This window comes from Mesoplodon bidens (assembly GCF_964165515.1).
Source record: "Mesoplodon bidens genome assembly, chromosome: 9".
Classification (NCBI taxonomy): domain Eukaryota; kingdom Metazoa; phylum Chordata; class Mammalia; order Artiodactyla; family Ziphiidae; genus Mesoplodon; species Mesoplodon bidens.
Genome location: NC_138166.1, coordinates 2,272,194 through 2,289,511, shown reverse-complemented (window position 1 = coordinate 2,289,511; position 17,318 = coordinate 2,272,194). Strand labels below are relative to the sequence as shown.

General features: G+C 47.9%; 1 protein-coding gene across 4 annotated transcripts in view; it reads left to right on the top strand.

Annotated features, from left to right (window-relative positions):
• Positions 1-17,318, top strand: part of GRB10 (growth factor receptor bound protein 10) — a 195,143-nt gene that overhangs the window by 168,078 nt on the left and 9,747 nt on the right. For all 4 annotated transcript variants that reach the window (XM_081244419.1, XM_081244422.1, XM_081244420.1 and 1 more), the window contains 4 exons: positions 12,897-12,974; positions 13,941-14,057; positions 14,892-14,958; positions 15,171-15,258. In XM_081244419.1, the coding sequence (XP_081100545.1) occupies positions 12,897-12,974; positions 13,941-14,057; positions 14,892-14,958; positions 15,171-15,258 (350 nt within the window). The remainder of the gene's footprint in view (positions 1-12,896; positions 12,975-13,940; positions 14,058-14,891; positions 14,959-15,170; positions 15,259-17,318) is intronic.

Here is a 17,318-nt window from a genome sequence, read left to right as displayed (position 1 = left end):
TCTGATGCCGTCCCACAAGGGCAGAGGGCGGGGGCCTCTTCGGCGCCATCGTAATGTGACTAGGTGGCCGGGCGCTGGAAGGAAGCGGGCCGAGCTCACAGCGGCAGCGATGCCGGGACTGTTAGTGCTAACGATGCGTGCCCTGCGTATGTTGACACAACGTGATGGACGTTTTGGAGCAGCCGCTGTGGGCCAGGCAGCGCCTCACATCGCTGACCTCATGTGCTACTCCTGGCAGCTCTGTACATACACGTATGACCGGTACAGGTGACAGTCCTGAAGCCCATGGCACTGTGTTCCACGTGGCCGCTGGCGTGTGGCAGAGTCAGCCCAGGACCCCGATGTTTCGGCCCCAGAACTCCATCGCTAACCAGCACGCTTGCTACCCACCCCCCTCCCCGAGAGCCTCCGGGAAAGCTGAAGATCCATCCAGTTCCAGCCATGGCCCCGTTGTCCCGGCCACCTTGCCCTGAGTGAGCAGCTCACTGCACATCCCACAGCGCCATCCTGTATGAGGGCGGGGCCTGGCTGGTCACGCCCTGGGGCCTCCTGCCTCCACCAAGTGGCCAGCACCAGCACCTGAAATGAGGGACCCTTCCAAACATCTAGGTCTCCTCCCTCCCTGCGCCCCCAGCCGCCCCTGGCTCCAGCCACCTTGCTCTGGGGGGAAGCGTAATCAGAAGACCAGGTTCTGTGTGATGCACCCACACGTTGCCTCCAGAACGGCGTGTACTTTGCTCCGGGGACTTAACGCCCTTTGAAGCAGTGGGGAACCTTCTCAAAAGCCTCCTGTTTCCCTGGCTCTGCTGCGTCACGAGCTTCTTGGATTGTGAGTGCTGGCTCAGTCCGCTCTCTCTCTTCTCCTCCACGGGGAGACCGGTCCGCAGGCCGTGGGGACCCGGCCGGGAGAGGCTCCCTCTCTTCACCTCCCAGCGCTGGGCCTCTGCATGTTCTCGTGCCTGGGCGTCATCCTGCTTGGCTCCCCCCAGATCCCCAGAGCTGGGACGGCCTAGCGCTCAGAACAGAAAAGACGCTCAGAAAAGTTGAGTTGCATGAAAGTGGCAACCGACCCAAACTCCCGTATCTGCGTTGGCCTCCCCCCTCTTTTGAAACCGTTTCTCCCCCTTGCCTGCCGGATGTCATGGGCAGCGCCGGAGTCAGCCCGAGACGGTGCCCCTGCCAGGTTGGCAGAGTCGGCAGAGGGGGCTTTGGACGAGGGACCTGCACCATCTCCAGAGGCTGGTTCTTGGGCCTCCAAGGGGGGTCTTGCTGCCACAGACCGAGGAAACACTGGGTTGCCTCTTTCCGTGGTTGATGGGAAGATCTTGTCTGTAGTGAGTGATGAGAGGTCCCTTCCCCAGATTTAACCCTCCGACACCCTTGCCCCCCAGTAGTGGGTCGGATGTGCCACGTCCCCGTGTGGAGGACGCACGTCGGAGACCTCAGGGCCTGAAGCTGAAGTGTAAAGCCCTGCCCTCCCACTGTCTCCAACTCTGGCCAGGAAGCAGGTCTGTGGTGGCTGATATTGGACGACTTGGACGGTATTGAAATCCCAGGGCGTTTTTGAGAGGAAGGCCTTCTTTTTTTTTTTTTTTTTTTTTTGTGGTACGCGGGCCTCTCACTGCCGTGGCCTCTCCCGTTGCGGAGCCCAGGCTCCGGACGCGCAGGCTCAGCGGCCATGGCTCACGGGCCCAGCCGCTCCGCGGCATGTGGGATCCTCCCAGACCGGGGCACGAACCTGCGTCCCCTGCATCGGCAGGCGGACTCTCAACCACTGCGCCACCAGGGAAGCCCCAAGAGGGAGGCCTTCTTTTGAATTAACCTAGACCGTCCTGTGCCTTTACATACCAGCACTGGTATACTTTCTTTAAAACAAATTACAGCTCGAGCCTCCGGAGGAGAAAACTGGCCAATACCTGCTTCTGTTCCTTTACCTGCTATTCCACTGTTTCCTAAATGATTTCATAAAGACTCCAGGGACAGCACAAGGAGTAGGAAAGCGGTGTTAGTTACCTACCGGCTCCTTCCCACCCCCTCCACCTTCTAGATGTTTCTTAAGCTGCCCTAGAGATTCTTCCCCAAGAGTGAGGTCTTGCTTCATCAATACAGGTTTCCGTAGGGAACTCCCTCGTGGTCCAGTGGTTAGAACTCAGCGCTTTCACTGCCGGGGCCCTGGTTCAATTCCTGGTTGAGGAACTAAGATCCTGCAAGCCGCCCAAAAAAATAAATAAAAATTTTTTAAAAGTCTAAGCCTCTTAAAGAAGCTTTAAAAAAAAAAAAAAAGCACACAGGATTCTGAAATGAATTACTTGACACGGAGAAGACGGTTACAGTGGATGTTGGCCACGACAGCAGCCGAGGAACCTCAGCCCTGGCACACAGGCGTTGTGGAGTCTGGAGCCAAGAGGAGGCGTCCAGCACCCAGAAGCAGCGCAAACTCAGAACGGTTCGCCAGGGGCACGGGGGCGTGCCGACCAGCTGTACAGAGCAGAGGCAAAGCATCCCGGCTCTGGTGATAACACCGTGATGTTTGCTGTCTGCTCGCACCTGCCCTGAGAGAGCTTCACATCACCCCGTTTAATCATCCTGAGAACTAGGGGAAGGCGGCCCTCGCAGTACAGGTGACGCGAGAGCGCCTGGAAATGGGCCAGCTGAGACTCCATGCCCCACCCCGCCCCACGGGGGGCTTCTTAGGAAGCCCAGGTAGAACTTGGGAAATGGCTCAGGTGTGTACCGCCCTCCCGTCTGATGGTGCCACCTGCCTTCACGCTCACAGCCAAACTCATGGCCTCTCTGGATCCCAGAGTCCAGACCCGTGGTCCCCAAAAGCCAGTCTTCTGACTACTGAGAAGTTGGGGAGACATCTTCTCTAGTGCCTAGCAAAACAGAACAAATACGGACAGTGCGGTCAGCTTCCCACGAAGCTAATTGTGCTCATGGTAACAGGTTTATTCTTTAATCTGAGACTGTGTCCTTTTTACTTAGTTAACCTTAAACTTTACAAAAGTCTGATGGTCTGATCTACCATTCTATCAACAATATATATATATATATTTTTTCTGTACACGGGCCTCTCACTGTTGTGGCCTCTCCCGTTGCGGAGCACAGGCTCCGGACGCGCAGGCTCAGCGGCCATGGCTCACGGGCCCAGCCGCTCCGCGGCATGTGGGATCTTCCCGGACCGGGGCACGAACCCGTGTTCCCTGCATCAGCAGGCGGACTCTCAACCACTGCGCCACCAGGGAAGCCCTATCAACAATATGTTATAAACTATTGTTGATAAAAAAAAATTGTTGATATAGTGGTAGATCAGTGGTTAATTTTTGGTGTGTGTGCTGTCTTATTTGGCAAATTAGTTGCCAAGCCTTAAGACAGTCACAGATTTTTTTCCCCCAAATTTGATTGCTTTGTGAAATCTAAAAGAATGAAAGTCCCTGATATAGACCTTCCCTCTCACCCTCTTTGCTGCAAGATGATCTCTCAAGTCTGGTGGTTCCCAAATTTTATTTTTATGTAGCAGAACCCTTTCCCCCTTCAGGCAAAATTTTGGATAATTCCTCAATATGTGAAATAGTCAAAAAGACTGAATTACGTGGCATCTCAGGTTATTGGTAAATGGCAAAAAAAAATCCGATCTCAGCAGCTCTAACAGCAAAGACGGATCCAGCTCAGACATGGCAGGTGGCATGGCCCCGTCATGACCTCAGCCGGGGAAGGGAAGGCAGAGCCGGGGGGTCTCCCGTCCACAGAAGGGACACGTGTCACTCCCACTCACAGGCTCAGGTCCAGACTGCTCGCCTGGTCTCCCCCAGCCCCAGGCCCCAGGGAGAAAAGCAGAGTCAGAAACTCCTGGCAGGCAGGCCAGTTCCTAGCACACGGGTGCAGCTTCAGTGTTTGTTCAGGAACAGCGGCCGTCCTCAGCATCCCCGAAGCGCATCTCCCCCTGCAGCCCTTTGGAGACCCGCCTGCCCCACCGCTTTCTGTCTCCCACCCACCCGCTGTGCCGCGTGGTGTGTGAGCGACCCCCGGCCACCCTGTGGGAACTACAAGCACAGACACCTGTCTTTTCTACACAGACAGACAGAAACAAGGGGGAATTGAAGTACGTGGAGAGTAGAAATGAAGGAAGGCACGTAAAACCCAGTCATTTTTAAAACGGGAAAAGTGAAGACATGCTGTGCATATCCACCTACTATTGTATTTTAAATCAAGATGAAATGGACATTCTTTGCAAAAACAGAAAAACCTTAAAATTGACTGAAAAACCCAGAAGGAGAAATGGAGCTACATTTTTAAAAAAAATTTCTCTAAGCTTTGCGGAATATTCAAGCTCAGTGCTGTGTAAACTGTAACAGAACCAGGACTAACACCATATGCTGAGGTTTTGGTCACCTTCACACTTCAGGGGTTGTGGTGTCCTTTCGAATCCTGGTCGGACGTGGCATCTTAAGAAGACACTGCAATTTGTTCTTTTTTTTTTAACATCTTTATTGGAGTGTAATTGCTTTACAGTGGTGTGTTAGTTTCTGCTGTATAACAAAGTGAATCAGCTATACATATATCCCCATATCTCCTCCCTCTTGTGTCTCCCTCCCACCCTCCCTATCCCACCCCTCTAGGTGGTCACAAAGCACTGAGCTGATCTCCCTGTGCTATGCGGCTGCTTCCCACTAGCTCTCTATTTTACATTTGGTAGTGTATATATGTCCATGCCTCTCTCTCACTTCGTCCCAGCTTATGCTTCCCCCTCCCCGTGTCCTCAGGTCCATTCTCTATGTCTGCGTCTTTGTTCCGTCCTGCCCCTAGGTTCTTCAGAACCATTTTTTTTTTTTTACATTCCATATGTATGTGTTAGCATATGGTATTTGTTTTTTCTCTTTCTGACTTACTTCACTCTGTATGAGAGATTCTAGGTCCATCTACCTCACTACAAATAACTCAATTTTTTTTCCTTTTATGGATGAGTAATATTCTACTGTATATATGTGCCACATCTTCTTTATCCATTCATCTGTCGATGGACAATTAGGTTGCTTCCATGTCCTGGCTACTGTCAATAGAGCTGCAATGAACATTGTGGTACATGACTCTTTTTGAATTATGGTTTTCTCAGGGTATATGCCCAGTAGTGGGATTGCTGGGTCGTATGGTAGTCCTATTTTTAGCTTTTTAAGGAGCCTCCATACTGTTCCCCATAGTGGCTGTATCAATTTACATTCCCACCAGCAGTGCAAGAGGGTTCCCTTTTCTGCACACCCTCTCCAGCCTTTATTGTTTGTACACTTTTTGATGATGGCCATTCTGACTGGTGTGAGGTGATACCTCATTGTAGTTTTGATTTTCATTTCTCTAATGATGAGTGATGTTGAGCATCTTTTCATGTGTTTGCTGGCAATCTGTATATCTTCTTTGGAGAAATGTCTATTTAGGTCTTCTGCCTATTTTTGGATTGGGTTGTTTGTGTTTTTGATATTGAGCTTCACGAGCTGCTTGTAAATTTTGGAGATTAATCCTTTGTCAGTTGCTTCATTTGCAAATACTTTCTCCCATTCAGAGTGTTGTTTTTTCATCTTGTTTATGGTTTCCTTTGCTGTGCAAAAGCTTTTAAGTTTCATTAGGTCCCATTTGCTTATTTTTGTTTTTATTTCTGTTGCTCTAGGAAGTGGGTCAAAAAGGATCTTGATGTGATTTATGTCATAGAGTGTTCTGCCTATGTTTTCCTCTTAGAGTTTTATAGTGTCCAGTCTTACATTTAGGTCTTTAATCCATTTTGAGTTTAATTTTGTGTGTGGTGTTAGGGAGTGTTCTAATTTCATTCTTTTACATGTAGCTGTCCAGTTTTCCCAGCACCACTTATTGAAGAGACTGTCTTTTCTCCATTGTATATTCTTGCCTCCTTCATCAAAAATAAGGTGACTACATGTGTGTGGGTTTATCTCTGGGCTTTCTATCCTGTTCCATTGATCTGTGTTTCTGTTTTTGTGCCAGTACCATACTGTCTTGATTACTGTAGCTTTGTAGCATAGTCTGAAGTCAGGGAGCCTGATTCCTCCAGCTCCTTTTTTCTTTCTCAAGATTGCTTTGGCTCCTCGGTGTCTTTTATGTTTCCATGCAAATTGTGAATTTTTTTGTTGAGTTCTATGAAAAATGCCATTGGTAGTTTGATAGGGATTGCATTGAATCTGTAGATTGCTTTGGGTAGTATAGTCATTTTCACAATGTTGATTCTTCCAATCCAAGAACATGGTATATCTCTCCATCTGTTTGTATCATCTTTAATTTCTTTAATCAGTGTCTTATAGTTTTCTGCATACAGGTCTTTGGTCTCCGTAGGTAGGTTTATTCCTAGGTATTTTATTCTTTTTTTTGCAGTGGTAAATGGGAGTGTTTCCTTAATTTCTCTTTCAAATTTTTCATCATTAGTGTATAGGAATGCAAAAGATTTCTGTGCATTAATTTTGTATCCTGCTACTTTACCAAATTCATTGTTTAGCTCTAGTACTTTTCTGGTAGCGTCTTTAGGATTCTCTATGTATAGTATCGTGTCATCTGCAAACAGTGACAGCTTTACTTCTTCTTTTCCTATTTAGATTCCTTTTATTTCTTCTTCTTCTCTATGGCTGTGGCTAAAACTTCCACAACTATGTTGAATAATAGTGGTGAGAGTGGGCAACCTTGTCTTATTCCTGATCTTAGTGGAAGTGTTTTCAGTTTTTCACCATTGAGAACAGTGTTGGCTGTGGGTTTGTCATATATCTCCTTTATTATGTTGAGGTAAGTTCCCTCTATGCCTACTTTCCGGAGGGTTTTTATAATAAATAGTTGTTGAATTTTGTCGAAAGCTTTTTCTGCATCTATTGAGATGATCTTATGGTTTTTGTCCTTCAATTTGTTAAAATGGTGTATCACGTTGATTGATTTGCATATATTGAAGAATCCTTGCATTCCTGGAATAAACCCCACTTGATCATGGTGTATGATCCTTTTAATGTGTTGCTGGATTCTGTTTGCTAGTATTTTGTAGAGGATTTTAACATCTATGTTCATCAGTGATACTGGCTTGTAGATTTCTTTCTTTGTGACATCTCTGTCTGGATTTGGTATCAGGGTGATGGTGGCCTCATAGAATGAGCTTGGGAGTGTTTCTCCCTCTGCTGTATTTTGGAAGAGTTTGAGAAGGGTAGGTGTTAGCTCTTCTCTAAATGTTTGATAGAGTTCACCTGTGAAACCATCTGGTCCTGGGCTTTTGTTTGTTGGAAGATTTTTAATCACAGTTTCAATTTCAGTGCTTGTGATTGGTCTATTCATATTTTCTATTTCTTCCTGATTCAGTCTTGGCAGGTTGTGCATTTCTGAGAATTTGTGCATTTCTTCCAGGTTGTCCATTTTATTGGCATAGTAGTAATCTCTCATGATCCTTTGTATTTCTGCAGTGTCAGTTGTTACTTCTCCTTTTTCATTTCTAATTCTATTGATTTGAGTCTTCTCCCTTTTTTTCTTGATGAGACTTGCTAATGGTTTGTCTATTTTGTTTATCTTCTCAAAGAACCAGCTTTTAGTTTTATTGATCTTTGCTATTGTTTCCTTCATTCCTGTTTCATTCATTTCTGATCTGATCTTTATGATTTCTTTCCTTCTCCTAACTTTGGGGTTTTTTTGTTCTTCTTTCTCTAATTGCTTTAGGTGCAAGGTTAGGTTGTTTATTTGAGATTTTTCTTGTTTCTTGAGTTAGGATTGTATTGTTATAAACTTCCCTCTTAGAACTGCTTTTGCTGCATGCCATAGGTTTTGGGTCATCATGTTTTCTTTGTCATTTGTTTCTAGGTATTTTTTGATTTCCTCTTTGATTTCTTCAGTGATCTCTTTGTTATTGAGTAGTGTATTGTGTAGCCTCCATGTATTTGTATTTTTTACAGATTTTTTCCTGTAATTGATATCTATTTTCACAACGTTGTGGTCGGAAAAGATACTTGATACAATTTCAGTTTTCTTAAATTTACCAAAGCTTGATTTGTGACCCAAGATATGATCTCTCCTGGAGAATGTTCCATGAGCACTTGAGAAGAAAGTGTATTCTGCTGTTTTTGGATGCAGTGTCCTATAATTATCAGTTAAGTCCATCTTGTTTAATGTATCATTTAAAGCTTGTGTTTCCTTATTTATTTTCATTTTGGATGATCTGTCCATTGGTGAAAGTGGGGTGTTAAAGTCCCCTACTATGATTGTGTTACTGTCGATTTCCCCTTTTATGGCTGTTAGCATTTTCCTTATGTATTGAGGTGCTCCTATGTTTGGTGAATAAATATTTACAATTGTTATATCTTCTTCTTGGATTGATCCCTTGATCATTATGTAGTGTCTTTCTTTGTCTCTTGTAGTAGTCTTTGTTTTAAAGTCTGTTTTGTCTGATATGAGAATTGCTACTCCAGCTTTCTTTTGATTTCTATTTGCATGGAATATCTTTTTCCATCCCCTCACTTTCGGTCTGTATGTGTCCCTAGGTCTGACGTGGGTCTCTTGTAGACAGCATTTGTATGGGTCTTGTTTTTGTATCCATTCAGCCAGTCTGTGTCTTTTGGTTGGAGCATTTAGTCCATTTACATTTAAGGTAATTATTGATATGTATGTTCCTACTACCATTTTCTTAATTGTTTTGGGTTAGTTATTATAGTTGTTTTCCTTCTTTTGTGTTTCCTGCCTAGAAAAGTTCCTTTAGCATTTACTGTAAAGCTGGTTTGGTGGTGCTGAATTCTCTTAGCTTTTGCTTGTCTGTAAAGGTTTTGATTTCTCCATCGAATCTAAATGAGATCCTTGCTGTGTAGAGTAATCTTCGTTGTAGGTTTTTCCCTTTTATCACTTTAAATATGTTCTGCCAGTCCCTTCTGGCTTGCAGAGTTTCTGCTGAAAGATCAGCTGTTAACCTTATGGGGATTCCCTTGTGTGTTATTTGTTGTTTTTCCTTTGCTGCTTTTAATATTTGTTCTTTGTATTTAATTTTTGATACTTTGATTAATATGTGTCTTGGCGTGTTTCTCCTTGGATTTATCCTGTGTGGGACTCTCTGTGCTTCCTGGACTTGATTAACTATTTCCCTTCCCATATTAGGGAAGTTTTCAACTATAATCTCTTCAAATATTTTCTCAGTCCCTTTCTTTTTCTCTTCTTCTCCTGGAACCCCTATAATTCGAATGTTGGTGCGTTTAATGTTGTCCCAGAGGTCTCTGAGACTGTCCTCAGTTCTTTTCATTCTTTTTTCTTTATTCTGCTCTGCAGTAGTTATTTCCACTATTTTATCTTCCACCTCACTTATCCGTTCTTCTGCCTCAGTAATTCTGGTATTGATTCCTTCTAGAGAATTTTTAATTTCATTTATTGTGTTGTTCATCCTTGTTTGTTTGCTCTTTATCTCTTCTAGGTGTTTTTTAAACGTTTCTTGTATTTTCTCCATTCTATTTCCAAGATTTTGGATCATCTTTACTATCATTATTGTGAATTCTTTTTCAGGTAAACTGCCTATTACCTCTTCATTTGTTTGGTCTGGTAGGTTTTTATCTTGCTCCTTTATCTGCTGTGTGTTTCTCTGTCTTCTCATTTTGCTTAACTTACTGTGTTTGGTGTCTCCTTTTCGCAGGCTGCAGTTTCGTAGTTCTTGTTGTTTTCACTGTCTGCCCCCAGTGGCTAAGGTTGGTTCAGTGGGTTGTGTAGGCTTCCTGGTGGAGGGGACCAGTGCCTATGTTCTGGTGGATGAGGCTGGATCTTGTCTTTCTGGTGGGCAGGACCATGTCTGGTGTTGTGTTTTGGGGTGTCTGTGACCTTATTATGATTTTAGGCAGCCTCTCTGCTAATGGGTGGGTTTCTGTTCCTGTCTTGCTAATTGTTTGGCATAGGTTGTCCAGCACTGTAGCTTGCTGGTCGTTGAGTGGATCTGGGTTGTAGCCCTGAGATGGAGATCTCTGGGAGAGCTTTCACTGTTTGGTATTATGTGGAGCCAGGAGGTCTCTCATGGACCAATATCCTGAACTCAGCTCTCCCACCTCAGAGGCACAGGCCTGATACCCAACCAGAGCACCAAGACCCTGTCAGCCACACAGCTCAGAAGAAAAGAAAGAAAGAAATAAAATAAAGTTATTAAAATAAAAAATAATTATTAAAAAAAATTTTAAGTAATTAAAAAAGCAAGGAAGAAAGAAGAGAGCAACCAAACCAAAAAACAAATCCACCAATGATAACAAGCACTAAAAACTATACTAAGAAAAAAAAAAAAAAACAGAGCCCTAGGACAAATGGTAAAGGCAAAGCTATACAGACAAAATCACACAAAGAAGCATACACATACACACTCACAAAAAGAGAAAAAGGGAAACATATATATATATCATTGCTCCCAAAATCCACCGCCTCAATTTTGGGATAATTCGTTGTCTATTCAGGTATTCCACAGATGCAGGGTACGTCAAGTTGATTGTGGAGATTTAATCCACTGCTCCTGAGGCTGCTGGGAGAGATTTCCCTTTCTCTTCTTTGTTTGCACAGCTTCTGGGGTTCACCTTTGGATTTGGCCCTGCCTCTGTGTGTAGGTCGCCTGAGGGCATCTGTTCTTCGCTCAGACAGGACGGGGTTAAAGTAGCAGCTGATTAGGGAGCTTTGGCTCACTCAGGCGGGGGGCGTGGGAGGGAGTGTATGGAATGCAGGGTGAGCCTGCGGTGGCAGAGGCCGGCGTGACGTTGCCACAGCCTGAGGCGCGCTGTGTGTTCTCCTGTGGAAGTTGTCCCTGTATCCCAGGACCCTGGCAGTGGCGGGCTGCACAGGCTCCCGGGAGGGGCAGTGTGGATAGTGACATGTTCTTGCACACAGGCTTCTTCATGGCAGCAGCAGCAGCCTTAGCGTTTCATGACCGTCTCTAGTGTCCACGCTGATAGCCGTGGCTCATGCCTGTCTCTGGAGCTCGTTTAGGTGGTGCTCGGAATCCCCTCTCCTCACACACCCTGACAAAATGGTCTCTTGACGCTTAGGCAGTTCCAGACTTTTTCCCAGACTCCCTCCCTGCTAGCTGTGATGCACTAGCCCCCTTCAGGCTGTGTTCATGCAGCCAACCCCAGTCCTCTCCCTGCGCTCCGACCTCCGAAGTCCAAGCCTCAGCTCCCAGCCCCCACCTGTCCCGGAGGGTGAGCAGACAAGCCTCTCGGGCTGGTGTGTGCCTGAGGGCACCGATCCTCTGTGCGGGAATCTCTCCACTTTGCCCTCCGTACCCCTGTGGCTGTGCCCTCCTCTGTGGCTCCGAAGCTTCCCCCCTCTGCCACCCGCAGTCTCCGCCCGTGAAGGGGCTCCTAGTGTGTGGAAACTTTTCCTCCTTCATGGCTCCCTCCCAGAGGTGCAGGTCCCATCTCTATTCTTTTGTCTCTGTGCTTTTTTTTTCTTTTGCCCTACCCAGGTACATGGGGACTTCCTTGCCTTTTGGGAAGTCTGAGGTCTTCTGCCAGCATTCAGTATGTGTTCTGTAGGAGTTGTTCCACATGTAGATGTATTTCTTATGTATTTGTGGGGAGGAAGGTGATCTCCACATCTCACTCCTCCGCCATCTTGAAGGTCTCCCCTGCAGTTTGTTGTTCCCTGAGTCTATATTCTTCTCTCTGGGACCAGAATTCCACTCAGCAGCTGTTTGAGTATGGGCCTGTTGGCAACAAAAATCTCTCTGTTTTTGTTTGGTATATTTTTTATCTTATTTTCATTATTGAAGGAACTTTTCACTGATGGTCGAATCCTCGGTTAGAGGTTATTTTCTCCGGCATTTCACCTATCCCATTGTCTTCTAACTCCCATCATTCAAGTTAAAAAGTCAGCTCTTCCTCCTCTCATAGCTTCTGTGAAAGTAAAGTGTGTCTTCCTCCAGTTGCTTTCAGCGTTTTCTCTTTGTCTCTGTTTTCCATGATGTTCCTGGGTGGTTTTGTTTATTTGTTTGTTCGTTTTTGTTTCATTTTTATCCCACTCCTAGATTCTGCAGCTTGGTGGGGTTTTTTTTAGTTTTGGAAAATTCTTGGCCCTTATCTCAAACATTTCTTCTAACCCGTTCTCTCTCTTCCCCTCTCATGGGAGTGCAGTTGACCTTTTCATTGTGTTCCAAATGTGTTAACTTCAGAAATGAGTACTGCAGGGCCTCAAGCTGGAAATGAGCTTACCTCCATAAAGGACAGTGAAGAGGAAGCTGCAGCCCACTTGAAACCGGAGTTTTCTCTTCCTGACCTTTTTCCTTTTCTGTGTGGTTTGAGCGGGTAATTGGGGAGCGTAGGTTGGGATGTTGGGAGTGTACGAGACTTTGCAGGACCCATAGTGCTTATTTCCTGGGGAAATAAAGCATGAGCCACTGAGCTGGTTGGGCAGGGCGGCTGGTGGTTAGGAAGAGCGCTGGTTTGGGAACAGGCTTGTACATTCAGATCCTGAATCCCTACTTTACCATGACCTTGAGCAACTTGCTTCACTTCTTTGTGTTCTGTTATTTGTACCATGGGGATAAAGTACATAGTTCGTAAAATGGAGAAGATTAAATAAAAGAGCAGCATAAAGCACTTAGAAGAGAACTTTGCCTGTAGCAACACTCAGTAAGGTTAGTTGTTCTTCTCTCATCACTGTTCCCTTGTTATTGCCCTGCTTACTTCCTGCCCACCCAGGACCCCAAGACAGTCAGCGGTAACTGTCTGTGGAGTGTTGATGGTGGCAGGCCTCAGAGACAGTGCTCTGTTGGGTGTTTGTTCTTGAGTTCACCAGGCTGTTGGCAGGGGTTGCTCACTGTTCTGTATGCCTGTTGCCCCCCACCCACGGCCGCGGGTTTGCCACGTTTGGGGCTTTGGGGGCTCCCGGGCCCCCCCGGTGGCTGACTCTGGCCTTCCTTTCCCCTGCAGTATGGAATGCTCCTTTACCAGAACTACAGGATCCCTCAGCAGAGGAAGGCCGTGATGTCCGCCTTCTCAACTCCAGTGGTAAGTAAAGCTGCCAGCCCCCAACCAGGTTCCTTCTCAGCTGCTGCGTCAGTGTGTGCTGTGGACATCTCGTTTCCCACGAGGCTGACCAGAGAAGCTGCAGAACGAGCTAGTGCGTTTCAGAGAAGCCAGAATATCTCACCACCTTGCGTTCCCCAGAAGGTGGACTTGGTCGTCCCCACAGTGTGCCTGCTGGGAGCAGATTCCTCTGCCACCCTCACCCTGTCCCCACATCTCCCCGTAGGGTTGCCTCAGTAGATGGCACCACTTAAGGGCTCTCTATTCACGTGCTCAGAAATGTCGACAGCAACTCTCAGCTCCACTGAGCACCTGCCTTCCCACCTTCGCTTTTGTCCATTTCAGCTGTGGGACCCGTGGTGCTGTTGACCATGATGCTTAAGTCTCTCTCTGTGAGAATTGAGACTGTAGTGAGTCATCTTGTGTTCTAAGGATGGACTTTAGTTCCCAGAGGTGCAGAAATGCTTCATCCTCTCAAACGACGATCTTAACAGTCCCTTGATGTCCGTTCCTAGATGTCAAACTAGCCCACAGAAAGAGTCCCTGTGTTTCCCTGAACTAACCTACCCGAGGAAGGACTTGGCTGATGGTGAGGGCTGGCTTGCACTTGACGTTTCCATTTCTTTGACGGGTTTTAGTGCACGTTCGGGACCCCATGAAAGACCACACAGTCCCAATCCTGTGGGTTCCAGCAGCCTCACCAGTGGCCTTCAAATACCTCGAGAGGATTGGAACGTTTCTTCTTCTTGAGAAAAACCCAAGCCATTTTTAGTCCAGGGGCACTTCAGGCACTGAATGTTCCATCTGATCCTTAGAGAGTTGGGATGTGGAGGGGCTTGCCTGTCCTCTCCTGCCCCTCCCCAGGCACGGCTGTTCTGTGCCAAGGTTCCCACCTGCTGCCCTGGCTGTTTCCCTGCATCTTAAGAACTCACGGCCTCTCGTTTCCAGCGCAGTGTCTCTGAGAACTCCCTTGTGGCCATGGATTTTTCTGGGCAAACGGGAAGAGTGATCGAGAACCCGGCTGAGGCCCAGAGTGCAGCCCTGGAAGAAGGCCACGCCTGGAGGGTAAGGCCATGGCCCTGTCCCGCCAGGACAGGCTCCCTCACGGTGGGCACTCCACCCCTCGTCTGCCCCCAGAGGAATGGCTGTGTTCTGGCGTCAGGGGGTGAGAGGCTGGGAGGGTGGGTGGCTGTGAGTTCTCAGCTGCAGGAAGCCTTGGCCCTCCTGAGCTCCCGTGGGGGGAGGGGCAAGGAGCAGAACCCTGGGGTCCCTCGACTCGCAGCCCCGTTCCTGCCGATGAGTCTCCCGGGCGGGCACAGCGTGAGGCCCGGTGTTCCCAGTGTGGCTCGACCTCTTAACTAGCTTCACAGCCTTGAACGGTCTTTTTACTCTGAGGCCCAAGTTCCTAATCTCCAGGTGGACGAATATCTCCCAACTTCCAAGCTTTTCTGAGCTTTAAAGACAGTGTACAGAACACGAGCCCACAGCTCTGGCTCCGAAAGCGTCGCCCTCCTTCAGCCTCAGATTGCGCAGCAAAGGAGAATGCACCCAAAGCCACAAGCAGTGTTCAGACCTGCCTGAGTTCCCTGGAAAATCTCGTGCTTTTCTCCTAAGATGTATTGGGAATTTCACTTCCTGTCTTCTGTGTGACAAACACGTCTCTGCTTCCATACTGGAATCCTTAGAAATATACCGGGATGGGGATGCTTCTGGTTTTGTTTTTAACAACTGCCACCTGTAAGCTGTCTGTCCTTGTGGTCACATGGGGCTGAGGTGTCTGTCATTCCATGGTCGAGGGCCCTGTACCCTGGCCAGCTCCCCATCCCAGCTGTGTCCCAGGTGGCTTGCTGTTTGTGTCGCTCTGCTGTCTGAGTGCTAACGCCAGGATTTCTTTTGCAGAAGCGAAGCACGCGGATGAATATCCTCGGGAGCCAAAGCCCCCTCCACCCTTCCACCCTAAGTACAGGTAAACGCCGGCATCTTGGCCTGATATTTTTGTACATAAATAAAATAAAAGAGCTCTCAGCCCTCCCCGAGCTTCACAGCGTTGTCCAGGCCCAGAGCGCAGCACGAAAGCTGCGGCCGTGGAGATCCGGGCCCCCTGTGGACCTGAGTGAACTCGCAGGGCAGCCGCTGTGCGTGGGCCCCAGGCGACCCACCTGTCTCTGTTTCCCACAGTGATTCACAGGACGCAGCACTGGTTTCACGGCAGGATCTCCAGGGAGGAGTCACACCGGATCATCAAGCAGCAGGGGCTCGTGGACGGGTAAGGGATGCGGTGGACGGGGCGGGTGTCTGCTGGGGGTCTGCCGGGCTCAGCCCCTCAGAGCATCCTGCCATCGGGTGCGGGGCTGGGCAGCGTTTGCAGCCTCGTTCTGAAGAGCAGCTGTGTGCTCAGGGGAATGAGGATGCTGCAGGGTTTGCACAGGTACAAAGCGGAGAGAGGGATTGCAGTCCATTTCTGTCCAGACGCTAAAATCGTCCTCTACCTCCTTGATGAAATTCGAACAGATGAAGAACGCGTGTTGCTTCTTTTTGATTAACAAGGCAGTGGGCCGGTGGAAAACCGTATCTTCTTGCCCGCACCTTTTGCTTTATGCCTTATGTCATTGGCCTTTGCCCCAGCCACCCCGGATCTTAGTGACGCAAAGCAGCAAAGCTGTATCATTTCTTACTGTGAGGGCTGCTTGGGTGGCTTTTCCCACCGGGGCCAGCAGAACTCACGTGCCTGGTGGCCAGTGCTGGCCGTGGCTGGGTGCCGAGGTGCCTGGGCACAGGTCTCTGGCAGGCTAGCCTGGGTCCATCTTGGCCATCACGGGGATCCCAAGGGTAAGAGATCAACCCCAGTGCACAAGCACTTGTCAAGCTGACGCCCCCATGGTCAAGGCAAACCCGGCGGCCAGGCTCGGCATCACTGTGAATGAGAGGAAGCTGCCCCGGGTGTGGCTGCAGACACGTGAGTGACCGTGACCGGGGCATGGTCCCTCCCGAGCTCAGCCCGAGGCCTGCCTCCACCCCCCAGCCCCACCCCAGAAAGAGACCCAGGCGAGTTAGTTGGGTGCCCTGGCCCACCCTTGTCATGGCCGCCTCTCCCTGGGTCTACTCAAAAGACAGGCTCTCGGAAGCTGCTCGGCTCACAGCGGTCCTTTTGTTCTTCAAATCCTTCATCTTTAAAAAGTTTTGCTATGGAACTCTAAAACTTCACATGAGAGAGGAGAGGGTAAGTAAGGAACCCGTCTGCCTCTTGCTCAGCTGCAGGATTTGCTCCCCTGAGCTCGTCTCTTCCCCGTCCCACACGTTTATTATCTTTTTCTCCTCTTTGCCTTCCTCTTCGTCCTTCTAACTTTTCCCACTTTCCTTCCTCTACTTTTTCCTTCTTCTGAGCTATTTTAAAGGAAATCCCCGACGTTCGGAATTTTGACCAGTAACTGTATTTCAGTGAGTGTCTGAAAAATAAGGACCCTTTGCTTCCGAGACAACCGCGCTATCGTCGTTGCATCTAAAATAAACAAGAATTTCTTAGTGTCCTCAGAAGTCCCATCATGTTCACACACACGAAAGTCCTTTAAATGTAGTTGGTCTAAAGCAGGATCCACCCATGGCGTCCGGTGGAAATGTCTCTGTCTTCCTAAGTATATAGTAGTCTCCGCACCGCTCCATTTTCTTTCCTCTTTTTTTTTTTCATATCTTTCCTTTGTTGAAGAAGTAAGTCATTTGCTAACTGTGTACTTGGGGTTTCTTTGACTGTGTTCCTCTCTCTCCCTCGTTTCCTGTAAAGTGTGGGCAGAGGCTTGCTTAGACTCGGAGCCTCCTTCTGGGACCGAGCTTCAGGGCTGCATGTCTGTACTGCCCACCCCAAGTTGTCCTGCTTCTCATCCCAGGCTGGGCGGGGGTCTGGTGTTGTCAGCCCGGCCCCCAGTCCAGCTCCCAGCCCCCTACACCGAATGGAACCCGCCAGGTTTATTGTTTCATTAGAGGTCACAGAGTCATTGTTTTCTAAGTCTATTATTCCTTCATCATTCCTTGCTAAAATCCTTTTCCTTGTCCCGTATTTGTTTTTCTGGGAAAGGTAGCTACATGCTTGCTTTTTCTCTTGGTCAGTTTTCAGCATCACTGACTTGGTGTTGTGCCATCTTCCAGTGCTTACAAGTGAGGTGTGCTGTTCTGTTTTTTAACCCTCATGATGAACTTAGGTACTATGTGTTTGATTTGTTTCGGTCCAAGCTTAATGTTCTTGATGTTGCCTAGGCCCTCTTTTTGTCCCATGGGGCAGGCCTCTTTCAAGTTGGTTCCTGAGTTCTTTTGACCCAACACTGTTAGGCTTTG